This window comes from Culex quinquefasciatus, chromosome 3 (assembly GCF_015732765.1).
Source record: "Culex quinquefasciatus strain JHB chromosome 3, VPISU_Cqui_1.0_pri_paternal, whole genome shotgun sequence".
In the NCBI taxonomy this organism is placed as follows: Eukaryota; Metazoa; Arthropoda; class Insecta; order Diptera; family Culicidae; genus Culex; species Culex quinquefasciatus.
The window spans coordinates 4,492,397-4,509,080 of NC_051863.1; the positions used below are offsets into that span (position 1 = coordinate 4,492,397).

The 16,684-nt window shown below is 39.3% G+C and overlaps 1 protein-coding gene across 1 annotated transcript; it reads left to right on the top strand.

Moving 5' to 3' along the window:
* Positions 1–837: 837 nt before the first annotated feature.
* LOC6045232 (pyrimidine-specific ribonucleoside hydrolase RihA) lies at positions 838–14,389 on the top strand. Its single transcript, XM_001862590.2, has 2 exons — positions 838–900; positions 13,268–14,389. Exon 2 carries the CDS (start codon positions 13,268–13,270, stop codon positions 14,348–14,350), a length of 1,083 nt encoding a protein of 360 aa, XP_001862625.2. The 5' UTR covers positions 838–900; the 3' UTR covers positions 14,351–14,389.
* Positions 14,390–16,684: the final 2,295 nt, after the last annotated feature.

Below are 16,684 nucleotides of genomic sequence, written 5' to 3' on the forward strand. Positions count from 1 at the left end.
CAAAGTTCCAGCAAAGCAAACCTGCCACACTTTCGGGCGGTGGCGAAATTCATTTGTCGTCGTCGGAATGAAGATTTAATGCAGTTTTAATTAAAAGAGTAAGTGTTCCGGGCAGCACGAAAGCATTCCTATGAAGAATGAATCTTGCCGGTTTGTTGTTTTTTTTTCGGGGGACTGTCGGTTGTCACAGTTGCTTGCACATTTGCATAATGCAGCGCACTCACACCTGATAAAGGGCCATTAACTTGATTCAAGAACCGGTTTGCGTGAGTTAGAGGCTTTTGGTGGTGGGAATTTGGAAGGGGGAAAAAACAGTTTAATGCTATCAACGCTTATGGGCTCATTAAGACGACGGGAATAGACAAGCGGCGAGTCACCGCAATCAACGCGAAGTTCCAGATGACTTGCAGATGAATGGTGGAAGTGACACAAAAAAAACTATTCATGGAACGGTATATTCCCAGATTTGGTGAACCTGTTTTGCTGAAGAAACGATTATCACGTGTAGTGATGTGAGCCCTACATGGTTTTATCAAATAGGATGAATCCGGAATTGTTGCTAATTTGTACATGGTAGGGTAGATGCACCTTTTCTGAAATTTTGTAAATTTTTCATGGTTTGATTTTTTGAATCTTATTTTTTCTTGAACGCAATTCCAAAAGTTCAAGATCAAAAAAGACCATTTTACCCTGCAACGGGAATGACTCAAACTTTACAAACTTATCGACTCTGCGTCGCGACGTCGTCGTCTTGGATCGTGCGGTGGCGTTCCAGTTTATGGGCGTCGTGAGTCCATATAACCACGACACCTCGGTCCCGATGGAACTCAGTGCGTCTGGTGAGGTGTTGTGCGGCACTTGTTTTGGGGAACTGCAGACTGCCGATCGGTGTTTGAACAGGTGAGTGAAGATTTGAAGGGAAATCGAGATAATTCAAATCTGTTTGAAAACAGCAGTGATTTTTGCCAATTTCAGAACTGCTCAAATGTATCATTTCCATCCATAAGTGATTCATCCTAACAAGATTGATGGCCACAGTGCCCTTACACAAACCAAAAAAGTGATACAGCACAAAAGAGAGTCAAAAGCCCTTCAAAAAATATGGCATCAATTGAGTCAAATTTTTCCTGATCCAATAAGCATGAATTTCCCTTTCGGTCCGAGACCGGATATTCCGGGGATCACCGTCGAATTCCTGACGAATTTATCAGTGTGTGCTACGCTTTGCTTCATTTTTTTTTTGAATTAAATATACTTTATTGAATCTTTCTTATAATAATTACATTTGGTTTACATAATAAGTGGTCAGCTGTAGCTCTTCAGCTTTAGTTTGCTTTTCGTGATTTAAACACTGTTCATTTTCTTAACTTTAAAAGTACATGATTTATCATTTTTGTAACACTAGGTACAATGCGGAAAAAAAAGTTAAGAAAACATAACCTAACCTAAAACTAACTTAAACTTACAATAAACTAAACCAATCCTTGAATCAAGGGGTATTCAGAAATTGCACATTTTTCCCTGAATTTCAAACATTTCTCTTGAATCTTCTGATCCAACATTTTTACTTCTGCTAATTCATGAACCTCACTTGATCTTGTCCAGCCAGGAACATTCAAAACCATTTTGAGTACCTTGTTTTGGACACGCTGGAGCTTCAATTTATGAGTTCTAGCGCAACACTCCCAAACAGGTACTGCATACTCAATAACGGGGTAAATTATTTGTTTGTAAACTGCTAGCTTATTTTTCAAAGATAGCTTTGATTTTCTGTTAATTAAAGGATACAAACACCTGATGAGAATGCTGCACTTGTTCAATATTTTATCTACATGCTGTCGAAACAATAGTTTCGAGTCAAGTATGAGACCTAAATAGACAACTTCCTTTGACCAGGGTATTGAAACATCATTCATTTTAATCAAAACATCATCCTTTGGGACAAATCGGGCCGATTTGGAAAGTGGAAAAATGATGGTTTGAGTTTTGGCTGCATTTATGCGAATTTTCCAGTCGCCAAAGTATTCGGAAAGAACGTCAAGACCCTTCTGAAGACGGCCAACTAAATATCTGGTTATTTTACCCTTATAAATAACGGCAGTGTCATCAGCAAAAAGTGACAACACACCATTACCAGGAAGAGTAGGCAAATCAGATGTAAAAATATTGTACAGAAGTGGGCCAAGAATACTTCCTTGGGGAACCCCAGCATCAATGTTGAATAATCCAGAAGCAATCCCATTCAGAAAAACCTGAACGATCTCTCCGAAAGATAGTGCTGGATAATTTTGATAAGATACATTGGAAAACCGTATAAATACAGTTTATGTATCAAACCATCATGCCAAACATTGTCAAAAGCCTTCTCAACATCCAACAAAGCCATAGCAGTTGATTTAGACTCAAGCTTGTTCTGCTTGATGATTTTAGTTACTCTCGTAAGCTGATGAGCAGTATTATGTCCCTTTCGGAAGCCAAACTGCTCATTCAAAATTATATTATTATCGTTGGTAAAATCCAAAAGCCTTGAATAGATGACCTTCTCAAAGAGTTTGGACAGACTACTCAAAAGACTAATGGGACGATAACTTGTTGGCGATGTTGGATCTTTTGAGGCTTCAAAATTGGTATGACTTTGCCCAGTTTCCAATTGGTGGGGAAGTAACCAAGTTGCAAACATTTATTGAAAATATTGGCTAGATGTTGAAAGAACTGATCACTCTGTTTTTTCAACACTAGATTAAAATGTTATCAAAGCCTGGAGCTTTCATATTTTTCATTTGTTTAACTGCAACTTTGACTTCCTCACCAGAAACATGGGAATCTGCAGGAAATTCAAAGGTAGAGTCATTGATTGTTGAAATACTATTGGCAACTGATGTTTCTTTACGGCTGGTCATGGAAGCGCCAAGATTATGTGAACTAACAAAATGAAGCCCAAGTGCATTTGCCTTTTCCTCGGATGTAATCAAAGGAGAATCCTCAACAATAAGAGGAGGAATAGGCTTTGGTTTGTTTTTAAGAACTTTTGAAAGTTTCCAAAATGGTTTTGAATAATTCCCAAGCTGGCTTACATGTTTTGAAAATTCTTGATTTCTGATATTGTCAAGTCGGTCTTGTATGATTTTGTTCAAATTGTTCACTGAAATCTTTTGTCATAGTCCCCAGTCCGTTGATATTGTCTCCTATAAACATTCCTAAGTCTAATCAAGTGTTTAGTATCTACGTCAATATCAGTTACCTTAAAATTAACAGGAACCTCCCGAACGTTGGCAGCCTCTGCTTGGTTGATAGCCTGCTGGATCACCTCCAGCGAACGATCAATATCAGCAGAAGTTTCCGGGTGTTGATCATAGTCGATGTTGCTGTCGACCACTTGCTGAAACTGCTGCCAGTCAACGTTGTGGTAATCTTTCCGGGTTGGTTGCCGCTGCGGAGTAACGGAAGCTCCAACCTCCACAACCACCGGATAGTGATCAGAACTCAACTCTTCAAACACCTCAGGATGAGCCACGTTCTCAGCCATATTGGTAATGAAGAAGTCGATGATTGAGTGATTCCCAGACCGAGCCACCCTCGTTGGACGATCCGGACTCACAACGTTGTAGTATCCGTTTTGCAGATCGTTGTGCAGAATCACTCCGTTCCGATTCCTCCTGCTGTTGCCCCAAACTTCATGCTTCGCGTTGAGGTCACCAGCGATGATGTACTTTGCGCTCCGCCGTGTCAGCTTCTGGATATCGCTCTTCAGTTTTGCTGCTGAACCATCTCTGGAATTCACCTGACGTGGGCAGTATGCAGCAATGAAGAGTACTGGGCCAACCGAAGTGGGAATTTCCACCCCAACGGCCTCGATGATGTCCAGCTTGAAGTGTGGCAGCCGGCGTGGCTTGAGATCACGATGAACAGCGACAAGCACACCTCCTCCTCCAGAGGTGGTCCTATCGAGCTGCGTCGCGATCTTGTAGTTTTGCAGATAAACTTTTTCACCGGGCTTCAGATGAGTTTCCGTGATGGCAGCTACGTCGATCTCCTTCTCGCGAAGAAAATCCACCAGCTCTAAGTTCTTCCTCCTAATGGAGCAAGCGTTCCAATTCAGCAGCTTGAGGGACCTACGATCCATACTGGATGACGAACGAGGTCAGCACTTCAATCTGCTGGGTCTTGGTTTTGCATCCACGCAGTGCAGCGGACATCTGTTTGAAAATATTGAGGAGTTCGGTTGAGGTGTAAAGATCATTACCATTTTCCTCAACTGCTGGTTCTTGGGTTGGTCTTGGCTCCTGGCTGAAGCCCGGTGGTGGCGGTCTCGGCTCCTGGCTGGAACCCGGCCGTGGATGATTCATCTCAGCTCTCTTCCTGGGATCCAACGGCAACGGTGCCAAGTTCGGGACCTGGCGTCGCGGTTGAAGAGGTGGAAAATTTTGCTCCACCAGGGCTGGAGGAGTTCTACGACGCTGAGGCTGATTCTTCGTCGATGCTTGCTGCCGAATTTTCACGAACTCAGCTCTCTTGGGGCACTTTCGGTCGGTTGACGAGTGCTCACCGTTGCAGTTGAGGCACTTCACCAGCGAATCTTGGATGCACTGGGATGTGATGTGCGCATCGGTACCACATTTGGCGCAACGACGCTTCAGGTGGCAGTTCTTACCTCCGTGCCCGAAACCCAGGCAGTTGAAGCATTGTGTGACGTCACGGTGCACTGGTCGGTATCGCTCCCACGACACGATAATGTTGAAAACCGCTCGGATTGCCTTCAGCTCAGGAAGCGTCGTCGATCCCTTAGCCAAATGCAGCAGGTAGAGCTGGTCACGGTACTTGATGTCTTTGTTGCGTCGGCTCATTTTGTGCACGGCCAACACATCCAGTTTCAAAACTTTTAGCTCGGCAGCTAATTCCTCCACTGGCATGTCGTACAGACCTCTGACGACGATTTTGTACGGCTTATCCATGGCGACATCATGGGTAAAGTACTCCGCCTCGTTTTCGGTCAAGTAATCCTTGACCAGTTGATAGTGCTGCCTGGATTGCACCAGCACCTTAAATCCGTCCTGACACAGACGAATGTTGCCTTGGACTTTCCCAGACTTGATGAGTTCAACCAGCCCCGCTCGAAAGTCGATCGTTGCTGCTGATTGCCTCACATAAAAAGGAGGCAGTTTCTCCTTTCGCTGTTTCACTTCATTCTCCTTTGCTTCCGCTACCTGGTCCTCGTCAGGCAGTCCAGCGAACTTGTTGTTCTTCAATAGCTGCTCCTCGTGCGACGAAGAGTTCTCCTCCTCCTCATCCATCGGTACAGTACCGTCGCTCTTTTTCGTCTTTTTGCTGTTCGATGTCACTTCCAAAAGCACCTTCCTTTTGGAAATCCCCGGTTTTTGTCCATCAGTTGAGGCCTCAACCTTCCTTTTGGAAATTCCCACTTTTTTGCCTGCTTGAGCCGCAGGTAGGGCAATATTGCCGGCGTTTTGCGCCGGGACGCGACGAGTCATGTTGATTCAGACAACCTTCACCAACGAATGCTCGGATAACAATGTGACGCTTTGCTTCAAGTTTTGCGCTCCTGCCAAATCATCCACCCACTTAAGGTTATTATTTATGATTTCGAATAAATAAGGCCAGCCTTCGGCCCCTTTGCCAACCAGCCAAGTGCCAAATCAAACGGCACACGACCTTTTTTTTGCTTCTTGTTTGGTCCAGATTTTCCACTCCCATTGAGAGGGGTGCATTTACAATGAGCAAAAAAAAAAAAAAAATAGTCCAAGAATTTGAATGCAAGATTACGGGCTCGGACTCGGCCTGCAGAAGGAATTATTTATGATTGGACGCAAAGTTGGCTTTCTGCGTGAGCTTGAATGTGAAAGATCAAATCAATTCAATTTGTTTCCAGTTTCCAGCTTGCTGGAAGGATACTGCCCTCCAGAGGACTCCAATTGGGATGGTGATTTGGCAGTTTCTTTTCTGATTCCCATCACGCGAGGGGAAATTGATATTTGTCTAGCTCATAAATTGCTGTTTTGAATAATTTTACGATATTTTTATAGCTTATTAGGTTCAATTTGTTTCATCGGAAACTGAAATGGGCCATGATTGAGCGGGCAGGCAAACGATGATGGTGGGGCCTTGTTTCGGTTGAAGGACTTTGGAAATGACATTGTAGAAAGTGGGTGCTGTAGTTTTGCATGGGAGGATTTCATCTATAATTTTAGAAGATTGTATAATATTTGATTCAGCATATTTAATTTGGTTCAATATTTATTTCGATGTTCTGTTGTCAAAACTCAAACGACATTTTTGGGCGTTTAGGATTTTTCAAAATACATGTTATTTATCCAAAAATATCGATCCTTCGCCATTTCAGTTAATTTTAGCAAACCATGGCTGAAAATGGTTTCATGAGTTGTACTTTTCTTTTGATACGTAGAAACATTTTACTTTTTAGGGAAGTAGTTTATTATATGAAGGTTTTTGATAGTTTCTTCTAACTTCGATCTTAGTCAATCTTAAAAGTCGTTTTTATATTGTTTTGGTGTCTTTGGCAAAGTTGAACGTATGGTTGAGGACAACACCGAAAAAATCGATACACGGAACATTTTTCCAGTTTTTTAGAAATCATTTCTTGACAATAAAAATTGATATAAAAAACCATTTTAATGATTTATAAAAAAAACAGGTCAAAATTGATGACTTTATTTTCTTACGTACGGTCAAGTTTGCTTTTTCAATTACATATATTTAGAAATTTTATAGTTTAGAATAGTTTAATAATATGGCCAAAACACTTATTTTCTAAAATTCCTGAAAATGGCTAAATCTAGAAAACTTTAGTAAAATCATCGAAAAGTACTTTTCATCAAAAAGTACTTTAGTATTATTTTGATAAAGTGCACCGTTTACAAGCTTAAGCCATTTTTAGGATTTTTTTAGTTGAATTTGAAGCCATTTTATAAAGTTAGTCTTAACTATAAAGTTTTGAAATATTTGTTTTTTAGAAAGAGCAGAAAATTTCATATAATTCTTATTTTTGAACATTGTAAGTCGTTATGAACAAATAAAGGCTAATTGGACAACACAGAGAAAATCTAAGTTTTCCTATTTTTATGTTTGCATGGCCTAATCTCAGCAACCAAAGCCCGTATCAACAAATCTCATAAAGACAAATTTAGGAAATTTTCACAGACTCTCGATAATATGTTTTTTTTTTTGTTTAAAGATGTGCAATCATGGACACTGTTTTATTTTTTTTAACTGCGACTTTTTTTTCAAAAAACTTACCTAAATATGGCTACAATTTGAAAACGGTCCAATTTATCATAATTTCACCTTGATATATTTTGATTGTAAATTTTTTGAAAAATCACAATAAATAAAATCAACGATTTTTTGCCCTTTGTGGATTTTTTTTTAAAAGATGGCATTATGTCTCTTAAAATATATTTAAACAGTATTGTTTTTTTGGAAATCATTTTTTGGTTTCAAAAAGTGGTTAACAAAAAATAGCAAAAAGATACAGATTTTTAAATTTTTACAAACCATTTTTGTATGGTAAGCTGCTAAATTGGTATGGATAAAGATGATGCAATATGACAAATTTATTGAATATTTTGTTACCAAATCCATCCATTTTTATTTTTATTTTAGCCGATTAATTTTAATCAATTATAGCCTTTTCAATGCTTTTCGGTTTAGTTTAAATCTTTTTTTATCGTTGTTTGAATTTATAACTTTTTAAATTAAGCTTGAATTTTTTTCTTATCAATTTTAGGCTTTGAAAGGCATCAATCCTGATCGGCCATTTGGCGGCAATGTTTTTTTAGAAAAACATTCAAATCTTGGTTAAGAATTTTTCGATCAAAAAATGGCTTTCTTGGTAATGTTTGTAGAAGCATTTTGCGTATAGTGATTGTTTTTTTTTATTTAAATTTAATATTTCTGGACCTTGAATTAAGAATCATCATTGACAGCCATTGCCCCGAAAGTGAAAGGCATCAAACACCACCTTAAATCTATTTTTATTTGTTGTAACCTAACTATTATAATAGTTTCTTGTCTTTTAACATCATTTAATTTTTTGTTTAATACTAATCCGATACAGTTTAATCTTAACTGTTCTTATCAATTCGTATAAATTTTCAATTAAACTTATTTATTCTTTTATCATAAATATCATTTAAATCTTATCAATTCTCAACTGTTCTCAACTATTCTTATCTATCCTTATCGAGTTTTAATTTTTTACTATATTGTATTCCAGGATCTTCTAAAATATATTTCAAGCTGTTCCAATCCATTCGAATGAGTACTCAAATCTATTCCAATCTATTCTAATCTATAGATTAGTATAGATTGGAATAGATTAATAAGAAACTATAGTCTAATGTACTTCAATCTTTTCTAATCTAATCCCATCTAATGTAATCTATTCTTATCTATTCAAATCTATTCTAGTCTACTCTAATCTATTCTTATCTATTCTAATCTACTCTAATCTATTGTAATCTATTCTAATCTATTCTTATCTATTCTAATCTATTCAATTAAATTCTAATCTATTCTAATCTACTCTAATCTATTCTAATCTATTCTAATCTATTCTAATATATTCTAATCTATTCTTATTTATTCTAATCCATTCTAATCTATTCTAATCTGTTCTAATCTATTGTAATCTATTGTAATCTGTTCTAATCTATTCTAATCTACTCTAATCTATTCTAATCTATTCTAATCTATTTTAATCTATTCTAATCTAATCTAATCTATTCTAATCTATTCTTATCTATTTTTATCTATTCTTATCTATTCTAATTTATTCTTATCTATTCCAATTTATTCTTTTCAATTCTTATCTATTCTAATCTATTCTAATCTATTCTAATCTATTCTAATCTATTCTAATCTATTCTAATCTATTCTAATCTATTCTAATCTATTCTAATCTATTCTAATCTATTTTAATCTATTTTAATCTTTTCTAATCTATTCTAATCTATTCTAATCTATTCTAATCTATTCTAATCTATTCTTATCTATTCTAATCTACTCTAATCTATTCTAATCTATTCTAATCTATTTTAATCTATTCTAATCTAATCTAATCTATTCTAATCTATTCTTATCTATTCTTATCTATTCTAATCTATTGTAATCGATTCTTATCTATTCTAATCTAATCGAATCTGTTCTAATTTATTCGAATAATTTATAATCTATTCTAATTTATTCTTATTTATTTTAAAAAAAACTAACTTAATCCACCTATGTGGTTGATGCCTTCCTCACTTTTTAACAAAAATGGGTATATGAGTGGTTTCATCATTTTTTTAGATCCAGAAAAAAAGAACACAATGTATAACTTATGTGGTCATAACTCGAGACAGGGTTGCCAGATCTTCAATGTTTTGGACTCATTGGAAAGGCCTTTCAATTACCTAACCAACGATGGGTCGGATGATGGATCCGGTCATAGTTTACATACATTTAAGTGAGATCCGGCTTCAAAAAAGTACATAAATATCACTTAAGTGGTAATAACTCGAGACAGGGTTGCCAGATCTTCAATGTCTTGGACTCATTGGAAAGGCCTTTCAATTACCTAACCAACGATGGGTCGGATGATGGATCCAGACATAGTTTACATACATTTAAGTGAGATCCGGCTTCAAAAAAGTACATAAATATCACTTAAGTGGTCATAACTCGAAACAGGGTTGCCAGATCTTCAATGTCTTGGACTCATTGGAAAGGCCTTTCAATTACCTTACCAACGATGGGTTGGATGATGGATCCGGACATAGTTTACATACATTTAAGTGAGATCCGGCTTCAAAAAAGTACATCAATATCACTTAAGTGGTAATAACTCGAGACAGGGTTGCCAGATCTTCAATGTCTTGGACTCATTGGAAAGGCCTTTCAATTACCTAACCAACGATGGGTCGGATGATGGATCCAGACATAGTTTACATACATTTAAGTGAGATCCGGCTTCAAAAAAGTACATAAATATCACTTAAGTGGTCATAACTCGAAACAGGGTTGCCAGATCTTCAATGTCTTGGACTCATTGGAAAGGCCTTTCAATTACCTTACCAACGATGGGTTGGATGATGGATCCGGACATAGTTTACATACATTTAAGTGAGATCCGGCTTCAAAAAAGTACATAAATATCACTCAAGTGGTCATAACTCGAGACAGGGTTGCCAGATCTTCAATGTCTTGGACTCATTGGAAAGGCCTTTCAATTACCTAACCAACGATGGGTCGGATGATGGATCCAGACATAGTTTACATACATTTAAGTGAGATCCGGCTTCAAAAAAGTACATAAATATCACTTAAGTGGTCATAACTCAAGACAGGGTTGCCAGATCTTCAATGTCTTGGACTCATTGGAAAGGCCTTTCAATTACCTAACCAACGATGGGTCGGATGATGGATCCAGACATAGTTTACATACATTTAAGTGAGATCCGGCTTCAAAAAAGTACATAAATATCACTTAAGTGGTCATAACTCGAAACAGGGTTGCCAGATCTTCAATGTCTTGGACTCATTGGAAAGGCCTTTCAATTACCTTACCAACGATGGGTTGGATGATGGATCCGGACATAGTTTACATACATTTAAGTGAGATCCGGCTTCAAAAAAGTACATCAATATCACTTAAGTGGGCATAACTCGAGACAGGGTTGCCAGATCTTCAATGTCTTGGACTCATTGGAAAGGCCTTTCAATTACCTAACCAACGATGGGTTGGATGATGGATCCGGTCATAGTTTACATACATTTAAGTGAGATCCGGCTTCAAAAAAGTACATAAATATCACTTAAGTGGTAATAACTCGAGACAGGGTTGCCAGATCTTCAATGTCTTGGACTCATTGGAAAGGCCTTTCAATTACCTAACCAACGATGGGTCGGATGATGGATCCAGACATAGTTTACATACATTTAAGTGAGATCCGGCTTCAAAAAAGTACATAAATATCACTTAAGTGGTCATAACTCGAAACAGGGTTGCCAGATCTTCAATGTCTTGGACTCATTGGAAAGGCCTTTCAATTACCTTACCAACGATGGGTTGGATGATGGATCCGGACATAGTTTACATACATTTAAGTGAGATCCGGCTTCAAAAAAGTACATAAATATCACTCAAGTGGTCATAACTCGAGACAGGGTTGCCAGATCTTCAATGTCTTGGACTCATTGGAAAGGCCTTTCAATTACCTAACCAACGATGGGTCGGATGATGGATCCAGACATAGTTTACATACATTTAAGTGAGATCCGGCTTCAAAAAAGTACATAAATATCACTTAAGTGGTCATAACTCAAGACAGGGTTGCCAGATCTTCAATGTCTTGGACTCATTGGAAAGGCCTTTCAATTACCTAACCAACGATGGGTCGGATGATGGATCCAGACATAGTTTACATACATTTAAGTGAGATCCGGCTTAAAAAATGTACATGAATACCACTTAAGTGGTCATAACTCGAGACAGGGTTGCCAGATCTTCAATGTTTTGGACTCATTGGAAAGGCCTTTCAATTACCTAACCAACGATGGGTCGGATGATGGATCCAGACATAGTTTACATACATTTAAGTGAGATCCGGCTTCAAAAAAGTACATAAATATCACTTAAGTGGTCATAACTCGAAACAGGGTTGCCAGATCTTCAATGTCTTGGACTCATTGGAAAGGCCTTTCAATTACCTTACCAACGATGGGTTGGATGATGGATCCGGACATAGTTTACATGCATTGAATTGAGATCCGGCTTCCAAAAAGTACATCAATATCACTTAAGTGGGCATAACTCGAGACAGGGTTGCCAGATCTTCAATGTCTTGGACTCATTGGAAAGGCCTTTCAATTACCTAACCAACGATGGGTCGGATGATGGATCCGGTCATAGTTTACAAACATTTAAGTGAGATCCGGCTTCAAAAAAGTACATAAATATCACTTAAGTGGTCATAACTCGAGACAGGGTTGCCAGATCTTCAATGTCTTTGACTCATTGGAAAGGCCTTTCAATTACCATACCAACGATGGGTTGGATGATGGATCCGGACATAGTTTACATACATTTAAGTGAGATCCGGCTTCAAAAAAGTACATAAATATCACTTAAGTGGTCATAACTCGAGACAGGGTTGCCAGATCTTCAATGTCTTGGACTCATTGGAAAGGCCTTTCAATTACCTAACCAACGATGGGTCGGATGATGGATCCGGTCATAGTTTACAAACATTTAAGTGAGATCCGGCTTCAAAAAAGTACATAAATATCACTTAAGTGGTCATAACTCGAGACAGGGTTGCCAGATCTTCAATGTCTTTGACTCATTGGAAAGGCCTTTCAATTACCATACCAACGATGGGTTGGATGATGGATCCGGACATAGTTTACATACATTTAAGTGAGATCCGGCTTCAAAAAAGTACATAAATATCACTTAAGTGGTCATAACTCGAGACAGGGTTGCCAGATCTTCAATGTCTTGGACTCATTGGAAAGGCCTTTCAATTACCTAACCAACGATGGGTCGGATGATGGATCCAGACATAGTTTACATACATTTAAGTGAGATCCGGCTTCAAAAAAGTACATAAATATCACTTAAGTGGTCATAACTCAAGACAGGGTTGCCAGATCTTCAATGTCTTGGACTCATTGGAAAGGCCTTTCAATTACCTAATCAACGATGGGTCGGATGATGGATCCGGACATCGTTTACATGCATTTAATTGAGATCCGGGTATTTGTGAAAACACATTTTTATGCATAACTTTTGAACTACTTATCGAAACTTCAAACAATTCAATAGCGATGTATGGGACCCTAAACCAAGTCGAATGCAACTGGTTCGATCAAAATTGGTTCAGCCAGTGCTGAGAAAACTCAGTGAGAATTTTGGTCACATACATACATACACACACACACACACACATACACACACACATACACACACACATACACACACACAGACATTTGTTCAGTTTTCGATTCTGAGTAGATATGTATACATGAAGGTGGGTCTAGGAGCTTTTAATAGAAAGTTCATTTTTAGAGCAGGATTATAGCCTTACCTCAGTGAGGAAGGCAAAAAGGAGAAGCAATTTATTTTTGTTGGGGAAATTCGATCTCATAATGGATTAAATCTTTTACTTAACATTTTAACTTAATAATTAGGCTAATATCTTTAAAAAAGTTTGATAGAATATCTCAAAGAAGCAATTTTCTCTTTTTTCAGATGTTCCGAATCGTTGTGCTCGTGGTGGCCCTGCTGGCCCGAGGCGTTCCCGCTGCTTGCCCACTGAGCAAGGAGAACCCCCTCGGGTTGCGGCGGGTCATCATCGATCTGGACGCCGGCGGAGACGATGCGTGGGCGCTGACGATGCTGCTGATGGACGAGCAAAAGTACAACGTGTGCGTGCAGGCCATCACGTGCACGCACGGCAACACCGAGGTTTACCACGTGGCTGTCAATGTGGCGCGCATTTTGGAGGGGCTTGGGCGGACGGATATTCCAGTGTACAAGGGGGCTCGCGAGCGATTGATTACTCCGGCGCCACATCGGGATGTGTCGGGGTACTTTTGGGGGGTTGATGGATTTGGGGATGTAAAGTTTGAAAAGACGCCGAGTTTGAAGTCGGTGAAGCCAGACCATGCCGTTGTGAAGATGAACGAGCTGTTGCAGAAGTTCCCACACGACATCACCATCATATCGGTTGGCCCGCTAACGAACCTGGCCCTGCTGTTTAAGCTGTACCCGGCGTCGAAGGACCTCATCGCGAACATTTACATTCTGGGCGGTAATCGGAACGGCGTGGGCAACACGGACTTTGCGGCCGAGTTCAATTTCTTCACCGACCCGGAAGCGGCCAACATTGTGGTCAACAACGCGCCGGTCGTGCTGAACATCTTCCCCTGGGAGACGATTCAGTCGTTGGAGGAAGAGTTCACGACCCAGTGGCGCTTTGCGACGTTCAACAGCACGCCGAACAGGGCAATTCAGGTGCTGAACCGCGTGGAGTCGGTCATCTACGCGAATGCCAGTGGGTGGACACCGTGCGATATGTACGCGGTGGCGGTGTTTTTGAACCCCCAGCTGGTGACGGATTCTACGCACTACAAGGCGGAGGTGGAGTTGGACGGGAAGGTTACGCGTGGCATGTTGGCGATTCTGTACCACGTGAAGGACGAGGACGAGTTTAATGTGAACATCATCGACGAGGTCAACGAAGATATGCTGCGGGAGATGGTTCAGGACTTGAACCGAGCACCGCCGAAGAATGACGTGGAGCCAAGGGCGAGAATGTACTACGTGAGTTAGGTAGTTGTTTGAGTTGTTGTTTGTTAATAAAATTTGATACTTGAAACAACCTTTTCGATTTCGACACCCCTTTTGAAATAGACCGCTCCAAGCTTGATCCCGAAAATTTGAACCAGTCTACCCCGTAGAATCGTTCAAACTCAACCGGAATCCCCCGGTTTAACACCTTCCCGGACACGAGTGGGGCAAAGTGAGCAAATAATTGCATATTTGAATCCAATCCGGCGGCGGCTCCCGGCCATCATCGCTTTCGAAAGTCAATCTTTCTGTGGTCATTCGCTGGGTAGGCTCGTGACGAAGGTGAGCACGGTCCCTGGGTGGTCATCAAATATGCAGCGGTTCATTTCGATGGGTCGGTTGTTACGGGGTTTGAGGGTTCAATATGCCGCGAGATGTCCCCGGGATGACCGGGACGGGTAAATTGGATATCCGGACGGGAGTTGGCTCTGGTCATGATTCAAAATCGGTGCGAGCGGGATTAATTGGATTGATTCGATGATGATGCTGATGGGGACGGGCTTTGCGGGGTGAGATTTTCACATGTTTTATGCAGCGATGGTTGATTGGTTGGACGCTTCCTGATTTATGATTTATGAGTTTTAAAATTAAAACTGTGGAACAGGTAAAGGTTGACGAGGAAGGTCTGTTCAATGCATGAGGTGTAATCGAATATGAATGTTTTATTAATTTACAGTCGAGACTCGAGTATTCAAAGCCTCAATTATCCAAAAATCGATTGTTAGACGGACTTTTTCTCATTTGGATCATTGAGTTCTAATGATTCTTAAATTGTATTAAAGATTTAATGTTTCATGTAACAAGGTTCTATATGCATTCTTGTCATATTCGAGTTCAGCGATCTCAAAATAATCAAAATAATCAAACCACACGGTTTGTTACATTTCCAAATACAACATTGAATATTTTTCTGCAGCCATCTAGAATTACTTATTCTACACGGATACAAATCATGTATGGGTAATTCTCCGCCAACTCACACAGCAGTTGCCCCGACCCCTCTTCGATTTGCGTGAAACTTTGTCCTAAGGGGTAACTTTTGTCCCTGATCACGAATCCGAGGTCCATTTTTTGATATCTCGTGACGGAGGGGCGGTACGGCCCCTTCCATTTTGCACATGCGAAAAAGAGGTGTTTTCAATAATTTGCAGCCTGAAACGGTGATGAGATAGAAATTTGGTGTCAAAGGGACTTTTATGTAAAATTAGACGCCCGATTTGATGGCGTACTCAGAATTCCGAAAAACGTATTTTCATCGAAAAAACACTAAAAGTGTTAAAAATTCTCCATTTTCCGTTACTCGACTGTAAAAATTTTGGAACATGTCATTTTATGGGAAATTTAATGTACTTTCGAATCTACATTGTCCCAGAAGGGTCATTTTTCATTTAGAACAAAATTTTTCATTTTAAAATTTCGTGTTTTTCTAACTTTGCAGGGTTATTTTTTAGAGTGTAACAGTGTTCTACAAAGTTGTAGAGCAGACAATTACAAAATTTTGATATATATACATAAGGGTTTGCTTATAAACATCACAAGTTATCACGATTTAACGAAAAAAGTTTTAAAAAGTTGGTCGTCATCGATCATGGCCGTTCATGGTCACCCGCGACAGACACGGACGACGAAACAAAGAGAAACGCAAAAGTAACTTTTTCAAAACTTTTTTCGTAAAATCGCGATAACTTGTGATGTTTATAAGCAAACCCCTTATGTCTATATATCAAAATTTTTGTAATTGTCTGTTCTACAACTTTGTAGAACATTGTTACACTCTAAAAATAACCCTGCAAAGTTAGAAAAACACGAAATTTTAAAATGAAAAATTTTGTTCTAAATGAAAAATGACCCTTCTGGGACAATGTAGATTCGAAAAGTACATTAAATTTCCCATAAAATGACATGTTCCAAAATTTTTACAGTCGAGTAACGGAAAATGGGAGAATTTTTAAAACTTTTTAGTGCTTTTTCGATGAAAATACGTTTTTTCGAATTCTGAGTACGCCATCAAATCGGGCGTCTAATTTTACATAAAAGTCCCTTTGACACCAAATTTCTATCTCATCACCGTTTCAGGCTGCAAATTATTGAAAAACACCTCTTTTTCGCATGTTCAAAAATGGAAGGGTCGTACCGCCCCTCCGTCACGAGATATCAAAAAACGGACCTCGGATTCGTGATCAGGGACAAAAGTTACCCCTTAGGACAAAGTTTCACGCAAATCGAAGAGGGGTCGGGGCAACTTTTCCCGATTTCGTGTGAGTTGGTAGAGAATTACCCGTATACTTATCGAGTGTTTTGCTTTTGAAGGACAAA